At 43.9% G+C, this 18,697-nt stretch overlaps 4 protein-coding genes across 4 annotated transcripts; 2 read left to right on the top strand and 2 right to left on the bottom strand.

The window, feature by feature from the left end:
• Positions 1–773: 773 nt before the first annotated feature.
• On the bottom strand, positions 774–1,713 carry N7520_012003 (CAZyme family GH55; the record flags this gene model as incomplete). Its single annotated transcript, XM_057145936.1, has 4 exons — positions 774–936; positions 1,015–1,170; positions 1,228–1,320; positions 1,379–1,713. 4 exons carry the CDS (start codon positions 1,711–1,713, stop codon positions 774–776), a joined length of 747 nt encoding a protein of 248 aa, XP_056991690.1.
• A 552-nt stretch (positions 1,714–2,265) lies between these two features.
• N7520_012002 (uncharacterized protein) lies at positions 2,266–2,448 on the top strand (the record flags this gene model as incomplete). The annotated part of the gene is made up of 1 exon (XM_057145935.1): positions 2,266–2,448. The coding sequence occupies one exon, from the start codon at positions 2,266–2,268 to the stop codon at positions 2,446–2,448; it is 183 nt and encodes a 60-aa protein (XP_056991689.1).
• A 10,464-nt stretch (positions 2,449–12,912) lies between these two features.
• On the bottom strand, positions 12,913–14,748 carry N7520_012001 (uncharacterized protein; the record flags this gene model as incomplete). Its single annotated transcript, XM_057145934.1, has 2 exons — positions 12,913–14,649; positions 14,704–14,748. 2 exons carry the CDS (start codon positions 14,746–14,748, stop codon positions 12,913–12,915), a joined length of 1,782 nt encoding a protein of 593 aa, XP_056991688.1.
• A 635-nt stretch (positions 14,749–15,383) lies between these two features.
• N7520_012000 (DNA-binding domain-containing protein) lies at positions 15,384–17,048 on the top strand (the record flags this gene model as incomplete). Its single annotated transcript, XM_057145933.1, has 2 exons — positions 15,384–16,098; positions 17,005–17,048. 2 exons carry the CDS (start codon positions 15,384–15,386, stop codon positions 17,046–17,048), a joined length of 759 nt encoding a protein of 252 aa, XP_056991687.1.
• Positions 17,049–18,697: the final 1,649 nt, after the last annotated feature.

The following is an 18,697-nucleotide window of genomic DNA, read 5'->3' as shown; positions in this document are numbered from 1 at the left end:
GATCACATGTTGAAAAGTTCGGATGACTCATCCCAGTCTCCCTTGAACTTAGTTATATTCAACATAGACAGCACGAGCCGATATCCATCATCTGGAGATTATTATTGATCTCTTGTGGCTCGGTCCAGGTCCACTTTTAGAATACTGAAGCAATACGCACGAACCCTTTCCAATATCAATATTGGGCCTTCGAACCAATGACAAAAAGAGAACGACATGCTAGGCAAACGCCACAGCCAAGAATGTAAGATTACGCGAGACAGCTCGCCAAATCCACTCCCCCGTCAGCTTCCATAATTCTTCCCCATGTCTTCTACTCGAGTGGCGGAAATTGAGACGTCGGTGATCACGGTGAGTGAATTGCGTTAGGATCGAACTTTAACAGCTTAGGGTTATAGCTTCGTGGTTTAATAGGGGCTACCTTAGTATGACGAGTCACATTCAGTGTTGGCCAACAAGGGTCTTGGCAACCCTGAAGACTACCAGTTTTGAGGTGACACGGTGGGTGATCATAATGGATTGCCGGGGTCCAGGGGTATAGCTCTAGTCATATAATCTGAAGAACGTAGCACCAGAGTCGAAAGTCCGTAGAAGTAATTTGAGAAACTGGCCGGTTAAGATGATAATAATCCAGCTTGATGCAAACTCGACAGTCCCGCGAAATTGACCATTATTTTTTCTCTTCTACAAAGCATCAACCACTGTTACATTCTGAAGATCCTCAATGCTATTCTCAATACCTCATAGCAATATAGGATGTGACATGGGAAATGTCACAGCAAGATACCTTCCGAAGTAAAGTATGCAATGGTAGCAGCGAATGTATCCAAGTTGTCGCTGACCTTCGCCAGGGCAGCGCCAGCCTTCACGATCATATAAGTCACACCAACAGTATTGAGTCCGTATACCACCAGACCGCTCGTGGTACCCTCAATGCTGAAAATCATACTTTGACAGTTTTCAAGAATGGGGAAAGTGGAACAGGCGGTGCTTTAGTTGTTGAAGAAGCTGTACAATCCAGCTCCATAGATAACGACGCTGTTGGAGTTGAGCACGCGCAGACCAAGAGCGTCACAATTTTCACCGAGACAACTACTGTAGCTGAGGTCATTGAGGTTGGAGTTAGTTGGATATGGACTGTTAGCTGCGCTGGGGTTTGGCTGGTAGTATCTGTATGATCAAATTAGAATGAGAGATCAAATGAATATTGCTTGGGGAATGTCTTACGGCGTTTCCGTTTGAATGTATCCTGCAGTAATAGACTTTGCGCCTGAGAATTGATACTGATATAGAGAGTGGTGCTCTACTGCCATTTCGTACCTATTATCGGGGTTAATTAGAGTGAATGTGGCCAGGGTTCATGGCTTGTTTTACTTACAGCCATATGTTCTGTCCCTCTATCAAGAGGCCGCGGCCAGTGTACACAAAGATCTGGGTGTTAGTTGAGCTTTCGAGGTCATGATCAGCGGTCCAGAGCCAACCGTTCTCGAGGTAGACACCAGTAGCCATACTGGTAACCTGCATGGACATAGAAGCAACCTCACAGTCGGCAGAGACTGCAGCAGTTGTCGGGCATTGAGCGACCTGCTGTTGAGAACCTTGTAAACCGCCAATGCGAGTATGAACATCCCACATTCCAGATCCCGATGCGGCTTTCAAGCTCCACTCGATGAGCACAGCGCCCGGTGTGGAGCCAAACGTGCTCACTATCATGTCAGACCATTAGATCGTCCCATACAAGTCGAACCAGAACGCCTCAAGAGCCACCTAAGTAAAAGATGAGCAGATCTCACCCTTCTGCAATGAAAATTTGAGATATCAGCCCTTGCTTAAATCCTATAACTACAAAATCAAGGAGACGCCTGGCGCTTCATACCGTCTTTGCAATATGGATCTACAAATCAACTCTCGCCTGGCTCCCATTTTGGAGGCCCATGTATTCTATCAGTGAGAAGTGACCGGCAAACCACTTAGTTGGAAACGAGTGGGAAGATGTTTCAGGCCAATGACAAAAGAAGTTATGAGCGACTTAGTTTTCCATCGTGCAAATACGCAATCTGGAGCCAAACAGTACCGAGAACTGAGCGACACTCTGAAAGAACAAGTCAACAAATTGTCACAAAAAAAGCGAGATCTAGAGTCGCATATGGAATGGTCTGCCGCAGCCTGTACCCTTCTCGTGGCCGTAATCTACAGGTTAGGGACTATTTTAGTGTCATCCTACTTGGAAGTCTGAAAGAGACGAAAACATGCGTGAGAACACCAATGGGGAAGCTCGTGGACCTGGGGTCAAATTTCCGTGATCATGAGGTCTGTGATTTGAATGACTTTGATCATGAGGACTTGGAGTCGAATGACTGTGATGATGAGGAGTTGAATGACTGTGATGATGAGGAGGAGGAGTTGAATGATCGTGATGATGAGGAGTTGAGTGAATGTGAATACTAGGACTTATTTAGCTAAAAGGAATGATGGCAACTGAGGCCTGCTGAGGGGATGGGACTGGAAATACTAGTGTTGCTGTTTCAAAGCCCTACGAGTTGTTTTATTTATCTGTGAATACGAGTGAACCTATACCATTTTCATGCCACCCTGATAATTTCTAGCACTTTTTACTCTCTAACAATTTAGTATAAATAAGATTCCATCTTATGGATCAGAGGAGCTAGTTGCTAGATAGATAGCTGCTCCACTTTATAGCGCGGGCGCTGACACTATATACTACTTCCTGCTTCTTATGACTAATACTCTTACTATTATAGGCGACTAGACTATGTCTTTAATTAAAATGTTTTTCCTCTCTATGGCATCGAACGTAGAAGTTCAACAAAGGGCATAAGATGAGATTGACCAGGTAATTAGGCCTAGTCGCCTCCCCATATCAGCAGATCGCAATTGCCTACCTTACATGAATATAGTAGTAAGGGAGGTATTATTAGTAACCTATAGTACTTATAGTGGTTCTATATACACCAACTGCTAGCGATATATACAATAGATATTATATTCCTGAGGGTTCTCTTCTTATGCCCAATATTTAGCAAGACCTAACGCGCGATATATCGAGTTACTTTGTTCTTACTCATAGTGTTTATATTCTATTCCACATAATAGGGGTAAATGCACGATCCTATGGCCTTTAAGCCAGAACGTTTCCTAGAGATCGATAGTTGGGGCCCAGAAATAGATACGCACACCTTCGTGTTCGGCTTTGGGCGTCGCATCTGCCCCGATCGGATTTTGGCAGACAGCACAGTTTAGCTCAGTGTTGCAAATACCCTTATAGTGTTTGAAATCAGCAAACCCGTGGAGAAAAGTGCTGAGGTAGATATAAAACCAGAATTGCAGCCTAGGGTTATCAGCCATCCGATCCCATACAAGCTGCAGGTCACGCCCCGGATCTCTGCACATGCAGAATTGATACTATTAGTGGGAGCAGGGTGACGGGTCCGAGTTGCATAGGGTCCAATGTTAACGATCGTACATGCCGTGAAGTTTCAAGGGTTTATTATGTGAGCACGAGGCTTCAAATTCGCTCTTTTAAATCTAGCTATAGTTGTAATAAAAGACATACTGTGGCTCAAGAAAGCTATTCTATAGCTTGATGGCTCTCTTGAGATTAGAAATTGAAGACGATATCAGGCGATCAAAGTCCTTGGTGTGGATTAAGCCTGTGTGAGCCTGGGATATGTCTGTAATTCCAAATAGCCTCAGCGGGTTTCCATTTCAAGCCCGTCTTGCAGCCATGGGATAAAAGTCAGAAAATTATGCATCAGAAAAGACTGAGGTTTGCATAGAATCTCGAGCATTCATAATGAAAAATCTGACCATAAATCCAGCCTTTGTCCTGGTGAGACCACTTCCTGACTCGACATTCAGGGATGTTGTGTATGTCATAGACATTGAAATAATCGGATCGGGTAGTAAGCAGTCTTAATTATGGAGCGAATAATTTGCCGCTAGAGAAACGAGGTCTGTGGTAGAAAATGAACATGATACTAATGCCATCATCGATGTATTTTGTTACTTACCTTTCTCGCGATCTTAGGCACTGATGAGCTGCGATAGAGAAGGATTTGAACCTTTGGGTTCCAATCCTATAAGAGTGACTGTAGTCTACCAGACTATAAAAGTCTTGGCATTTTCATCCAAATAAAAAAATTGAGCTATAGTAGACTATAAATATTTTCAGCGCTAGACTATATTCTGATCTACTTATAAAATTTCGCGTAAACTTTCAGAAGTTCTAGTTCAGTATCTAAATTTTTTATATGTAAATTTTCATATCTTAAATCCCCGTAGATACGGTACCTCTTACATGACGAAAGCTGGCTTCAGCTGTAGAGGAACTAACCCTCGTAGGCAAATATGGTCCCCGTTTGTATTGCCCATGGATTCTGCTCTTTATTGCCGCTTCTATTCGTTCCTGGCGTCTACTCACAGCCGGTGACGCCCATGTAAGCTGACGCAGACATCCAGGGCTTCGACAATGTGTAGATATGAGCGACAGCCCGTATTACAGTGAAAGTCGAAATTAACCTCCCCTCTGGACACACGTACCGTTTCTCGGCTGGTACCCGAAACCGCCCTAGTCCATATTAGGTCACTCAATGAACAGCCCCTGCCTAGCTGAATCGCGTCTTCCAGCGTGCGGGATTCCAGCGCTCAATGAGTCGTAAAATACCGTAAACACCCATAAGAAATTTTCAAATTCGCGGGGAGAGATCTGGCGACGTGGCCTGATCTACCCCAGTGTCAGAGCTTAAAACGTCCGTATTCATTATTCTGCTCACTACCAATCTGGCAAAGTTTGCTCTTGGCTTTTTACATACTCACATTTTTACCAGATTTATATTTCAGCTCCTACTTTCTAGATGGCAACCTCAAATACCCTAAATCTGGATCTCGTCACTCTCTATAGACATCTGGTTCGCGGCATTTTCAGACTCTGGTTCCCGACGCTTGTTTCCTCATACCGCTGGTGTGCGAAGTTGGCTGGAAGATGCCATCCACGGGGATTTAGGAAGACCTTTCCAGCGCTATCTCAAAGTAGTTGATACCGGATCAAAAGACGCCGATGGCAAATCGCGAATAGCCGCCTATGCAAAATGGGACTTGGCAACTCCCGAGGAACGTGGACCACGCTATCCTCCGTGGTACGGCGATATGCCTAGGGAGCTTTGCGAAGCTCTTGTGACTGTAGGCGAGAGCAATAGAAAGCGTGTTATGGGTGACCAAAAATATATTTGTATGATTTCCCGTTCTGTGTCTGCTTCAGGCATGTGCCTATGCTAACTCTTATTGTTCGAGGTAAAAGATTTAGACATAGTCGCTACGCATCCAGAGTATCAACGGCAAGGGGCTGCTTCCATGCTTGTCAAACGGGGAAGTGATTTGGCCGATGTCGAAGGACTTAAGACGTATGTGAGTGCCAGTAGAAATGGTGCTTCTTTGTACGCAAAGTTTGGATTCGTTGATTATAGTATTACGGGCCAAGACACTATCTCGATAGCTCGGTCATGGCGGAGTCGGACCTAAACGGTGATCAATTACTCTTCCTAGGATCACTGCCTTGAACAATCAAGCTATTCAGGGCACGCGAACTTAACTTTCGTGTCTTGTTCTCAGCGCTAGTTTTGATCATTATAGAGTTTCAAGATATTTTTAACTAATGTTCCACGTAGCTTAGTTTAAAATAAAGTATATAGATAGAGGAATATCACTACCTACTGATATAATACTATACATTAGGGATGTTGTAATTACGAAATTGGCCAACTCATTACGAAATCTTGAAATTTCATTTCATTTTCTCGTTTCAATTACATTTCAAGGGGCTGGCGCCTGCTGAGTCATCAGAAGCGGTAACCTATTATAGCCAATAATGGCCTATACTTCATTTTTCTGCCAGTCTTCATCAAGTATGCTGTAGCTCGTGGCAACAGGTGGAAGAATATATATCTTTGGCTTGTTTAGAATACTCTCAAGGTCTCACCCCTTCCTAGCACCCTCACCTTCGAAATGGCTCCTAATCATCCTTGCGGAAAGGTTTCCTACTCAGAGCTCGAGCTTCAGAGATGCTTCAAAATCATACAGGGTGATAAAAAGGTAAGAACTAATTCATAAACTTATCCTCTACTCCCCTAATTGCAGCTTCTTCAGGTGCCTCAAGCACAATGTCTTGGATGCTTGAAGACTCGCGCCAAAAATACTACACGCCAGAGTGAGCATGTTAATAAATGCACAAAAGCACAGGCTCTGATGGATCCCAAGACCGCCGCAGAGAAGAAACAGAAATTGCTAAGTTTCTCTACATCTCAGCCAGCCAGAAGCATTGATCAGCTAATCGCTCAGGTCTGTTTCACCGGGGCTAGACCATTCAACCTTTTCGAACAGCAAGAAATGCGAGAACTTATCCATGCGTTAAGCCCGACGTATCAAATTCCTTCCCGCCAACGAGTCGCCGATGACCTGCTGGATGAAGCATATAATGAACTACTAGAGAAGGTTATTAAAGAGTTACGGAGAACTGAGTTCTTAAATGTCACAGTGGATGAGACCACTAACATTAGATCTCAACGGGTGATAGTGATGACTATAACAACGCCGATAAAGTCATGGTTTGTCTACTTGAATGATATGGAAGACAAGACTCTTGATGCTCCTGCTATTAGTGGTTGGATCTTGAATAGTCTCAAATGTCTCCTACTACAACTGGATACAACGATTGACTGGAAAAGAATTAATTCTATCTCGACAGACACATGTTCTGTCATGAAATCGGTCTGGGAGAAGCTAGAGAACACACCAGAGCTCAAACACTGCTTTATGATTCCCTGTGACTCTCACGGCCTACAGTTAATCATGAAGGATATTGTTGATGCTAAGGGTTCGAAGGTTCCACGGGCTGCGGAGGTATTTAAGTCGGCCCTTGAAATAGTCGTCTTCTTCCACCACTCACCACTCGAGTACGCAAGGATGCAAGGAAAGCAGATTGAGAAGTGGGGATATAGGAAGGCTCTTATTGCGTCAGTCATTACAAGATGGGGAACGCAATATAATATGCTCTCCTCGCTCCACGACTGCCAAGAAGCTATCTGTGAGTGGACACTTATCACTCCTGCTACCTCGACTGCTAGGGGGAGGGAGATTATTCGGATAGCGAACTCGCATTCGTTCTGGTGGCAACTAAAGGAGTTGATTAAAATCCTTAAGCCTCTACATGTTGCCCAAAAAGAGTCCGAAGCTCGGAACTCGTCGATTATGGAGGTAACGCAGCGATGGCTAGATCTCCATGAAGATCTACGAACATTGGCTTCCCAAACATCTCTTAAGGACGATTTCTTGTCCTATTTGGATGGCATAGGCTGGCAAAGTCGAATACTACGTCAGCTTGAGCCTATCCACTGGGTAGCCTATCATCTTGATCCCGCTAGAGTCCCTGGGAAAGTTGACCAGAGCTCTCGTAATTATATCGAAGGTGTGCTACGGCCTCTACAGAACAACGACAAAAGCTCTTCCGCTTGGCATGAATTTCTGTCATTCAGGCAGAGAACGGGCACTTTTTATAATGCCTCCTGCTGGAAGGCCCAGAGCCCGTCTCTCTTTTGGCTTGAGGCAGTACGTTATACTATCAACGATTAAAACGAAGGACTTACTTACGATATGCTTATACAGGAGGACTTTGCTCCGCTTCTTGCACCCTTTGCTCGTCGACTCTGCAATACTGTGGCAATTTCAGCGGCAGCGGAGAGAGCCTTTTCACAGATGAACCTTCAGCATACAAAAGTCCGAAATAGGCTCGAGCCCCACCGCGTTGAAAAACTGCTCTTCGTGCAGATCAATAAACGACAATTCCGGACAGAACGGCCTCCCGAAGTTGCGCAAGAATCACTCCTTCAAGAAGAGGATAACGAGATAGAGAGGGTTTTGCAGCGAAACCAAGTGCTAGACGATCTATCAGGGGGCTCATATCAACTACTAGAGCAACCACCGGAGCAACCACTAGAGCAACCGCCAGAGCAACCGCCAGAGCAACCGCCAGAGCAACCGCCAGAGCAACCGCCAGAGCAACCGCCAGAGCAACCGCCAGAGCAACCGCCAGAGCAACCGCCAGAGCAACCGCCAGAGCAACCGCCAGAGCAACCACCAGAGCAACCACCAGAGCAACCAACAGAGCAATCACCAACGTCTGCCCTGGTTTTAGCATTGAATTCAGCTTTGACTTCAGCTTCAGAATCAACAAATCCTGCCCTCATTTCTGCGTTGAAGTCGAGGCTTAACTCCTTGTTGAAGCCAACTTCGGAGCCTCCCCTTAGTCCTTCAACGAAACCCACAACAAATTCAGATTCAGCTCATCTTATGCGGACGAGGTCGAAGCGTGTATCTGAATGGCCTCAAGGAGTTCCAGATGATTCCAAGCGGCCAACTCGGCGACGGCGGGGGATAGATGACACATGATGTCTATGTCACGTGCTTTACGTTCGACTGTTTTGATTGGAAGAATGGAAGATAATCATTACCACTTTGGGACTAGCTAGATTTCAAGATTTCAAGCCCCATTTCAAATTACATTTCAAGCAGCCAAATTTCAGGAATTTCGAAATTTTGAAATTTCATTTTGACATCCCTATTACCCAATGGGTCGTCAAACAGGACAAACATAGAAATAGCTCTCTCTGCATAAATTATGTAGTATTTTTGAGTATTTTTGAGTATTCCTAGTACAGCCTAGTACAGCTTTGTAGTTTTCGCAATATAATCTTAATTCATGAAATCTTGATTTATGAATCACTCAAGTAGATAGAATATAAAGTGAATATATTAAATAAACAGCTAATCATATAGGAAATCACTATCTTCACGTCTAACACGCTTACGCACTCTCCCTGATGTGCGTTTTTGAGTATCTACCCCTTCTATCATAGGTAAATCAGGCGAATCATGCTCACTGTGGTCTTCAGGTGACTTAGACCTTTGAGTCTCCTCTTGCCCTTGTGTATCCTCTTCCTCATCATCACTGATTGGATCAATATCAAATTGATCAGTTGAATCATCTCTTTCTTCATTTACTGCTTCAATCTCATCATGAGAGAAGAACTCCTTTAAGAACTTGAACTGCTCTTCTTGCATATCAAACCTTGAAGTGCAGAGGAACATCATTAATTCTTGGATAGTTGTGGCATTTAGTCTCCCTCTGCGGTAGTGGCAAATATCACGAGCAGTATTGAACAGTTGTTCAACACCAGCACCAGATGCTGGAACTGAAAGGACATCCCGAGCGAGATTTGCAAGTGCTGGAAATCGGTACTGATTCTCTCTCCAAAACGTAAGAGGGGTAACTTCAATAATATCTAAAGAGATTAATAATATTTAAGTATAAGACAGATAAAACTTACCACTATCAAGATATTGCGTAACTTCATCACGTGGTATTGCCTGTTGCCTTTTCCCTTTAAGCATCATATCTAGACGTGATCCTACCCTAGTAGATGACTGGGAGGGAATAGAATCATGTTGACTAGTAAGACGGCTTTGGTAGGGGATAAAGTAATCCTTAAAGCTTTGTCGATATCTTTGGCGCCATTCATCAGACCAGTCGTCAGTCATGAAAAACTGGAGCTTATTCTCTGGCGCTAAGATAGTGCCAACTGCATAAAGGTCACCTCGGATATTATCTGTTTCAGAGTAATAGACTCGAAGCTTCTGTAGGCCAGCCTGAAGCGCTTCAAGCATCTTCTTTTTCCAAGTAGCCTTCTTTCTTTGGAGTTGGGAAATCGATAGCTCGAGATGTTCAAACAGTTTGTTATAAATCTTGAAGATATGATGGGCTGTAACGTCTTTTGTCTTCGAAAGTTCATTAGTGAACTCAAAGAATGGCTGTGTGATCCAAAGGAGATATTCAATCTGCCGCCACTCCTCATCATCCAACATCAAGTCTGTCCGATCGCATTCCTCACAAAAAGGGTTAAAGATAGATTGGAGGCGCTTTGCACGGCGAAGCATGAGGAATGTAGAGTTCCAACGTGTTTTGACATCTTGAATAGGCGTAAGTTTGACAGATTCAGGTTGAAGTTTATAGAATGCTTCCCGGCGTTGAGGACTAGCGTTAATATAGATAGCAAGACTGCGAATCTGGAGAATTTTATAAGTAATAGTAATATTTCATAGATTTGATATCACTTACCTTATTTAACGTTCTCACAATTTCTCGTCTATGGTGCTTTGCATTCATGCGAGCTGACTGGGACCGCTGCTCAGTCCACCGTGCTTCGGTTGTCTCATTCATAGGGTCCGCCTTCATAGAACCAAGAAGCTCATTTAGACTGAGTTGAATAACATGCGCGATACAGGGGACCCGAATCAGGGTAATATCATCTGACATAGATTGCTGAAGGGTGTCGACTAAGGTCTTATTGTTTGATGCATTATCAGTGACAACTGCAAGAACTCGATCCTCAATTTTATGTCGCTGAAGGATCTCCAGGAGTACTACACTCAGATTTGCACCAGAGTGTGTTCCATAAAGTGGTTCGAATCCAAGAAGGATCTCACGATACTGCCAGTCCTCATCAATAAAATAGCCACTGATAGCCATGAACGCCTGTGAGAATGGAGATGTCCAGCAATCAAGCGCAATTGATATCTTAGACCCAGCAGGTAGCCTTCGGAGTAAATCTTCTTGTCTCTCTTTCACTGTAGTGTGTAGCCGGTTTCTAATACGTTTCTGTGACGGGATCTCAGGGCATGTTGGGGCAGTTTGGGCCATTCTGATAAGGCTATGAAATTCAGGGTGCTCGACTAGTCGGAATGGAAGCCGTGCGACCGTAAGGAAAGTAAGAAGCTTCTGTTCCCATGCATCTTGTGTAAATCTGTGATTGGTTAAAGGGTTTCTGCTCTATAGCGTTGAAAGTTAAGCGTTGAGCGTGAATATTAATTAAAGATATGTTTTTGTGCACAAAAACACGTCTCTTAATGATCGAAGAGAAAGTTGGAAAAATAGAAGAATAGATGAATATTTATACTTACAGCTGTTTGTATAAACTGGGTAATACCAGATGCTTGCGTCTTATTCTTAGTATAATTGCGACAATTAATACCCTTTAAATGCTTGTTCATTGTCGAAGTTCCATGGCGCATACTCGTTCCAGCGCATGGAGATTGAGGGTGCTCAAGGATTTGCCCGCAACGTCTGCACATTACCTTTGGTGCACCATCAGCGGCATTTGCTACCTGATCGAACTGGGTCCAAACTTCAGAAAAGTGGTTTGAGTCCCATCGTACCCTACTTTGTTTCCCAAAGTCGGTCTGAAGCCACCATTCTACCCAATCACTATGTGTCATGCTTTCATAGAGAATGTAGCCCTTTCGACGATCTGGGCCAACGCGTTTTAGAGAGGAAGGGATCGTGAGAGGGGCGGATGGTCGAATAAACTCTTGATCAAAGGAATTGGTTGTCTGCTGGCTGACTGAGAGTTCGGGTGTATATAAAAGATGTGAGTCCTCTGGTGGAAAATAAGGAAGATTATCTATATCACCATCGTAGATAGATGATGAGAAGCCATCAGCATCAGAGTATTGGAGTTGAGACATATAGAAAGTAAAGAGGGGTAGTAGATGGTTTAGAAGAATATGAGAGCAGTAGGCACTTACGTGGAATTTTCAATGCTGTAAATAAGGGAATTTAATAATAAAGAGGGGGGTTGACCATGCTGTATAGTGAAAAACTGAGTATGTTGATCTATCACAACTTGACTTATAGCGCATGGTTCCTATTGGATAGAATTTATGGGTTATCAGGTAACCCGCAAGAAACCCGCAAGAAACCCGCAAGTAACCCGCAATAACCCGCAGAAACCCATAAGAAACCCATAAAAACCCATAAAAACCCATAAAAACCCATAAAAACCCATAAAAACCCATTGAATTTATGGGTTACTGAAGGCCTTAGGGGTTAATGATTTCTATAGAAATCGTTGATCTCCTGATTTTTCAGGCTATGAAAGTATTACTAATTGCTGTAGAAATGGCTGATAAAGTCTGCCACTGAACGACAGAGTCTAAGATAGAGAGAGTATATAAAAGTACTGCTGATTTCTATAGAAATCAGTCATAGATTTGATATTAAAAAAGTTGAAATTAAGCTGATTTAGGTAGGGGAGAGAAGGTCCACAAATCTCCTAGAAGATACACTTGAAGAGCTCTACATGAAATATATATATTTCCACCCCAAATAACCATTTCCTACCTAAACTCTTTTAAATAACCACAACCTACCTTAAATACATTAAATCCTAAAGGCAATCTTATTACTAGACTTAAAGTTTTGATATATAACCTAAATCCTTTTAAATTCATAATACTAATGATTGAATAACGAGAAATTCAAAAGCGTAACAAAAATATGTGTAAATAACAGTAATTAATTTCATGAATAATCAAATTTATCCATCCTATTTAGGTATAGCGTTAGAAATTTATGCAAAGATGGGCTAGCGTGGGTAACCCGCACCCGAACCCGCAACCCGCCCCATGCGGGTTGCGGGTTGACCTGACCAACCCATGGGTTTTGCGGGTTCGGGTTTCGGGTTGACTTTACCTACCCATTTGCGGGTTATGGCACAGACTACCTGTGGTCGGCACTCTATCAAAAAAACTCCCTGATTTCCAACCCCTGTAATAACAATTTCTACTGCTTTATATGATCTAAATTTTGGTTTGACTATTAAGTAGATAGTGACCAGAAACATATTAAAATCTGAGCTCCGTACGGGCCCAAAATATAAATCCATTGGACTCGAGAAGTTTTATTCCACTGGACCCCGCCCCACTTTTTTTTCTCCCATACTAAAAAATCTCACCCTAATTCCACTGGTGTCCGGTGGAATTACCCCCATGGGTTAGAGAATTCTGTCAGATGGATCGAAAAATCGATATCATCTCTGCCCCAAAGCTCGTCTCCAGTGTCGGAACGCGAGATTCGGACGTCTTTTTGCATTTTGCATGTAGGCCTGTCAGAGCACTTAATTCAATCGTCCACGTAAGAGCCAGGTGGTTGAAGTAATCACGGCCAGGGACTGTATTATAAAGAGGGCGAAGCACAAGTTGGGCGAAGCGTTTTTCATCCTGACATGCGCGTATATGCGTGAAGTATGCCTTAGCCAAACTCTCGTTGATTGAACAGTTTATAATGCAGTCCCGAATAAACCATCTCCGGCAAGAGGCGCGATATTCAACTAGGACGCCCTTTTCAAACTCCGACAACTCACGGGGCGGGACCGGCATCATGTTGGCATCCATCTCAGGTGAGCATTTCAGCGTCAAGTCGAGCTCCTGAAGGGATGGGAACCGGCCCAATGCATTCCAGACATCCGTCCCGAGATCTTGAGATCTTTGTGCGCATATAAATAGCTTCTGCAGAGACGGACACTGGCCTGCGAGCTCTGAAATATCATCAGACGAAAATGCGGGCGCAATTTGTCCTTCGAGTGTGTATGAAAGTGTGTTGATGTCTTGAATGACCCCCGGGCCCGTATATAATCTCAGTTCAAGTAGAGTTAATCCATGTTTGGCCAGGACTCCACGATTGAAAAATGCAGGCTTAAAAGATCCCAGTAACCAAAGATAGGTCAACGGAGGTAGAGAATGAAACGTTGACTCCGCAGCACGCCAAAATTCTAGAGTGTCGTCAACGTCCCCTTTCGGTGCGACAAGAGCAAGGGTGAGTCGTGTCAGTTGCTGGAAAGGGTGGATATCCGCAATAGTCTGGAGCAGTGCTGAGTCTTCAACGCAGCCAATAGTCCATGATTCTAGAAGGCTGAAATCTGTGACCATTTGCCACTCCTTGAACTGCTCGGCTGTCATTTTGCTTTTAAGGGGCCATATTAGTCTTTGGAGCTTGCCAGTGGGTGTTTTATTCAGGCTTCCATCTTCCACTAGAAGGCCTTGGTTGTGTTTTGGGTCATGAGGACGCATACCTCCATAGGGATTAGTAGTGGTTTGCAATGAAGCCTCCTTTATTTGTGGCGACTGTAATATAAGCTTCTTTAGAAGGTAATCAGAATGGGTAAGACCTGGCCTAGACATTTCCTTTGAATAGTCGCTGACATGCACAGCATGTAGCATCGGTGAAAGGGCCCAATGTTTGTTGATGACTTGATATGATCCGCGACTGGGGAACGGCCAAGAGGTGAAGATAGACACTCGACAAGTGGGATGATAGTCTGAAAGGACCTCGAAGAGCTCCACCGGGCCCCCATTCTGAATAAGGAGATTGGCATTCTGCAAAGAAGGGATTTGTCTGATAAAATCCGCAATGAAAGTCCAATCTCCCTTGCCATACCTTCCAACGCGGTGGAAGGCGGGGTTGTCTAGTTCTCCTAGCCTTAATCTTTCCAGAACATGCGGGATATCGTCGGTTCCTCGGACTCCAGGTTTAGGCGGAACAAGCTCCGCCACAAGACTTAATGTTTTCACGTGGGTGAGAACACTTCGGGTGTCCGGCGGAAGGAGCAATTTGCGGGGAATTTCTCCTTGAGAATTGAGGCGGATGACGAGATTTCGGTACAACACCGATGAGGCAATCTTGTTCCATTGCCTATTTACTTTTGACAAGGCTTGGAGGCTTTCCTTGGATTTGTTTTCGTCTGCCTGGAATCTAAATTAGAGCTGCAAATGATCAAGGTGTCATATTAGGAGACTCACCCACTGGGCAATTATATGCTTGATCTCCAATGGTAGTTGATCCATAATTCTTTTCAAATTCCCAAAAAAAAAAAAAAAAAAAAAATTAATCCAAAGGAGAAAAGGTCTTCATGGAACATTAGAAGTGAAAACAAGACTCAAGGATTCCAAGGTTAAATACAATTTGAGGAAATACCCCACATTAATCCGGATCAGCCGGTATTTACTCCGTATAACTAGTGAAATCCCCGTGGACGTGTACTATGGTTGCGAATAGCGATAGTAGCTTATCTCCCCCCAAAGAGAGCGCGAAACTTCGGTCATAACGGGATAAAATGTCGGTAAAAGTGGAGAGAATTCTTACTAGCGTCAGTCAACATCTACCGCTACCTGATCCCCTTGGCATCAACTGCTGAATCAGCTCGAAAGAGCCCTTTTATTTTGCTATCCAGATTATATAGAAATACACATCTCAAGTTCCGTGCAATGGCCTCATTGGCCTTTTCTAGTACTAGTGCATATTACATCTCTCGGAAACAATAAATAATAATAACAATAATAACCGGCCCCACGTAATTTATTACTAAATTACTCGACCCGCGCACACGCGGGTCTGCCACCCAAACGATAAATAACGCCAAACGATAATTTTCCCACGAACCTCACACCAAGCAACTTTGAACCACTGCTGCTCAACCAACATGGCTTCTTTGAATAAGCAAATCGAGGAACGAGTAAAACAAGCGATTGGCTACCTACATGCAGAAGACAAGCCAAATATCGCCAAAGCTTGCCGAGAATTTGACGTTCCATACCAGCGTCTACGTGCGCGTTGGCAGGGACGCCAATCGCTATTTGATCGCCAAACAACCGGTCAAAGACTTGATGAAAGTGCTGAGGCAGGCCTAATGAGGTGGATGGATCTTAATTATCGTATGGGTCTACCCCTAAAACGTCAGCAAATCCTCTCGACCGCTACTGCAATCCTTAGGGAAACGGAACCAGCCGCACCTGCCCTCAACCACCGCTGGCTAAAACGCTGGCTTAAAAGATACCCTAAATATAAGATTCGTCGTCGCAAGAGTCTTGATCGAGAGCGGTTAAAAGCTGAAGATAGAGATCGCACTCTAAAGTGGTTTGAGGGCTACGAAAACGCCGTCAGCTCTTACGGGATCCAACGTGAAGATCTATACAATTTTAACGAGTCTGGCTTTCAGATGGGAATCGGACAAGACCAATGGATCGTGACTCGCGAGCCACGTCGGAAAATCGTTTCTGGAACCGATACAAATCGAGAATATGTGACGGTTGTTGAAGCTATTTCTTCGGATGGATTTGCAATTCCGCCGTTGATTATTTTGACCGCAAAACGACTTTCGCACCAGTGGTTCGACTTTATCGAGGACGAACATATTGGTGTCACTGATTCTGGCTATATCAATGATGCTCTAGCATATCAATGGATCCAGCATTTCGATAGATCGAACTCAAGCACGACGTAAGGGTGCATGGCGGATGCTCCTGATGGACGGGTTTGGATCGCTTTTGACGTATGAATTTACCAATTTCTCCGAGAAGAAGAAGATTCTACCATTCTGTCTACCTCCTCATTCGACTCAAATCCTTCAACCCTTAGATGTAGGGGTGTTCCATGTGTACAAACATTGGCATTCCCAGTCAATCGAGGAGGCTACCGCAACTGGCTGAAAAAAACGCATAATTTATGCAGTAGCAGAATCTTGGCATATTTGCTATGTTTGCGACCCAATTGGGTACCTAAGGGTTGGGTTGGGTCTAAGGGTTGGACCTAATACCCAGGCTTGGGTCTAAGGTTTGGCCCTAAAACCCGACCCATTTGGGTATTGGGTCGGGTTGGGTCCGGGTAGACTTGGGTAATGTTGAAGACTACCCTGGACAACTGGTTTGGCTGAACGCTAAGAACATCAAAACCCTCCATCTATAGAAGAAGCTAGACTGGAAGAATCTAGGTCCCTTCCGGGTCCTCGAGGTCATAAGCCCGCACGCTTACAAACTCGAACTGCCCGCTAGCATAAAGATCCACCCAGTATTCAACGTAAGCCTGCTGCAGCCCGCGGCCGAGAACCCTATATAGGGGCAAGTGCCCGAACCCCCGCCCCTAGTCGAAGTCGAAGGACTAGAGGAGTAGGAAGTAGAAGATATCCTGGATTCCCAATGGGAACAACGCGGCCGTGGAGGCCCGCGCCTAAAATACACCGTTAAGTGGATTGGGTATAACGACCCGACTGAGGAACCTATTAAGTATCTCGCGCACGCCCGCGAGATCATCCGGAACTTCCATAGGAGATACCCCCATAAGCCTCGCCTCAACGGAGTTCGGCCCTTAGGGAGGGGGTACTGTCACGGTGTGTCCTGATAGGGTCCGTAGGGACCCGCTAGGACCGATAAGGGAGATCACGGGCACGTGATCTATATTTTGTTTATCTGCACTTCCGATCTGGATCCTGTTGTAGCTCTTGGAGCTACGTCTTGTATAATAGCTTACGCTAGACCGTCCGCCGACCTGCTGCCGGATCAATTAGAAACCCTCTGAACCCGACCCGATCCCGCCGGTCTTCTCCTATTATAACCCTGCCAGCCTGCACTCTGACACTTGGTAATCTATATACACATGGGATAATCCTTGCCCCATAGTATAAGCTCTACTTCTTTTAAACCCCTGATTGGTTAGATCAAGATTATACTAGTCAATATAAGATAAGCTTAAAAGATCGGATCAAAAACTATCAAAGCAAATCTACTAGTCATACTAGTATACCCTCTATCACCCTTTAGTGGAGTGAGCTTGAAAGCTTACTAACCCTAGAAGTGGAGAGCCCTTTTGTCTAAGATGAGTTATCTCACTATCTTTAATCAGGTAATTTATACTTTTTGGCACTTTTTACTACCTTTTTATACCCTTTTATACTCTCTTTTAGCTAAGAAAGCTTACTAACCCTATCTTTAGGTAAAACCCTACTAAATACTCGACAATTTTGGAGAGAAAATGAGACTAAATACCTAACTCTTGCGCAAATTACGCGTGATATCTTCTCTATCCTAGCTATAGGTACTAGGGTAGAAAGGCTTTTTAACTCAGCACGTGATATCTGCCACTATTGGTGTGGTCGTCTGAAGTCTAGTATAATCAAAGACCTTATACTCTATAGTCGTGCTACCCAATTTGAGATGGAAGAGATAGAGCTTGCTTTCATCCGATCTTTGGAGATCTTTGATAAGGGAGAAAAGGATGATATTCAGGTACAAAAGGGTGATATTGGTGAAATTAGTGCTATTGAAGAGAGTAAGGATAAGAGTAAGAGTATAAGAGAGAGTATGAGAGAGTATATAAGAGAGAGTGTGAGGTTAAAGAGAAAAAGAGGGGATTCATCCGAAGAAAGTTCGGAAGAAAGTGCGGATGATGGGAATTTGCCCGCATCTCGCACTTCTGGTCGCGTACGGAAGCGCCCTGATCAGCCAATTGGATTTCATGTAATTAATTAGGTGTTTTTAGTCATCATTTGTTATTATTTATCAATCAAATTTTATCAGATCAATAAGTGTTACTGATTTCAGCGCAGATGGCTGACTCCTGAAATTTCAGGCAGAAGGGGTTTTGTGCACAAAACCCTATCTCTTAGTAGTGAAAGTATGTATTTTATTTATGGTATTTAACAGATAGAATACTAAAAATACAGCATATTTTTCATAAATTATGTAAAAAAGGTGTCTCCACTTTCGTGGGCCTAATGGGCTTTTCGTGGGCTTTTTGGGCTTGGGCCGGCTGACCAAAGCCCACGTGGGCCGGCCCATTGGGCTTGCAGAAGCCTAGTGGTCATATAGTGATATATTACCCTATTAAAAAACTCTCTATCGGGTTTTTATACACAAAACCCTATCTCTCTCTTACCTAAATATTCTGTTAGGTTTTTGTGCACAAAACCCTATCTCTCAAAATCCTAACCCGTTGAATTTTCATTTTTTAAACCTATATAAT

This window comes from Penicillium odoratum, assembly GCF_028828045.1.
Source record: "Penicillium odoratum strain IBT 22623 chromosome Unknown utg000008l_segment0_segment0, whole genome shotgun sequence".
NCBI classification, from domain to species: Eukaryota; Fungi; Ascomycota; class Eurotiomycetes; order Eurotiales; family Aspergillaceae; genus Penicillium; species Penicillium odoratum.
The sequence above is the reverse complement of the archived record's forward strand: the minus strand, read 5'-3'. Positions and strand labels throughout refer to the sequence as shown.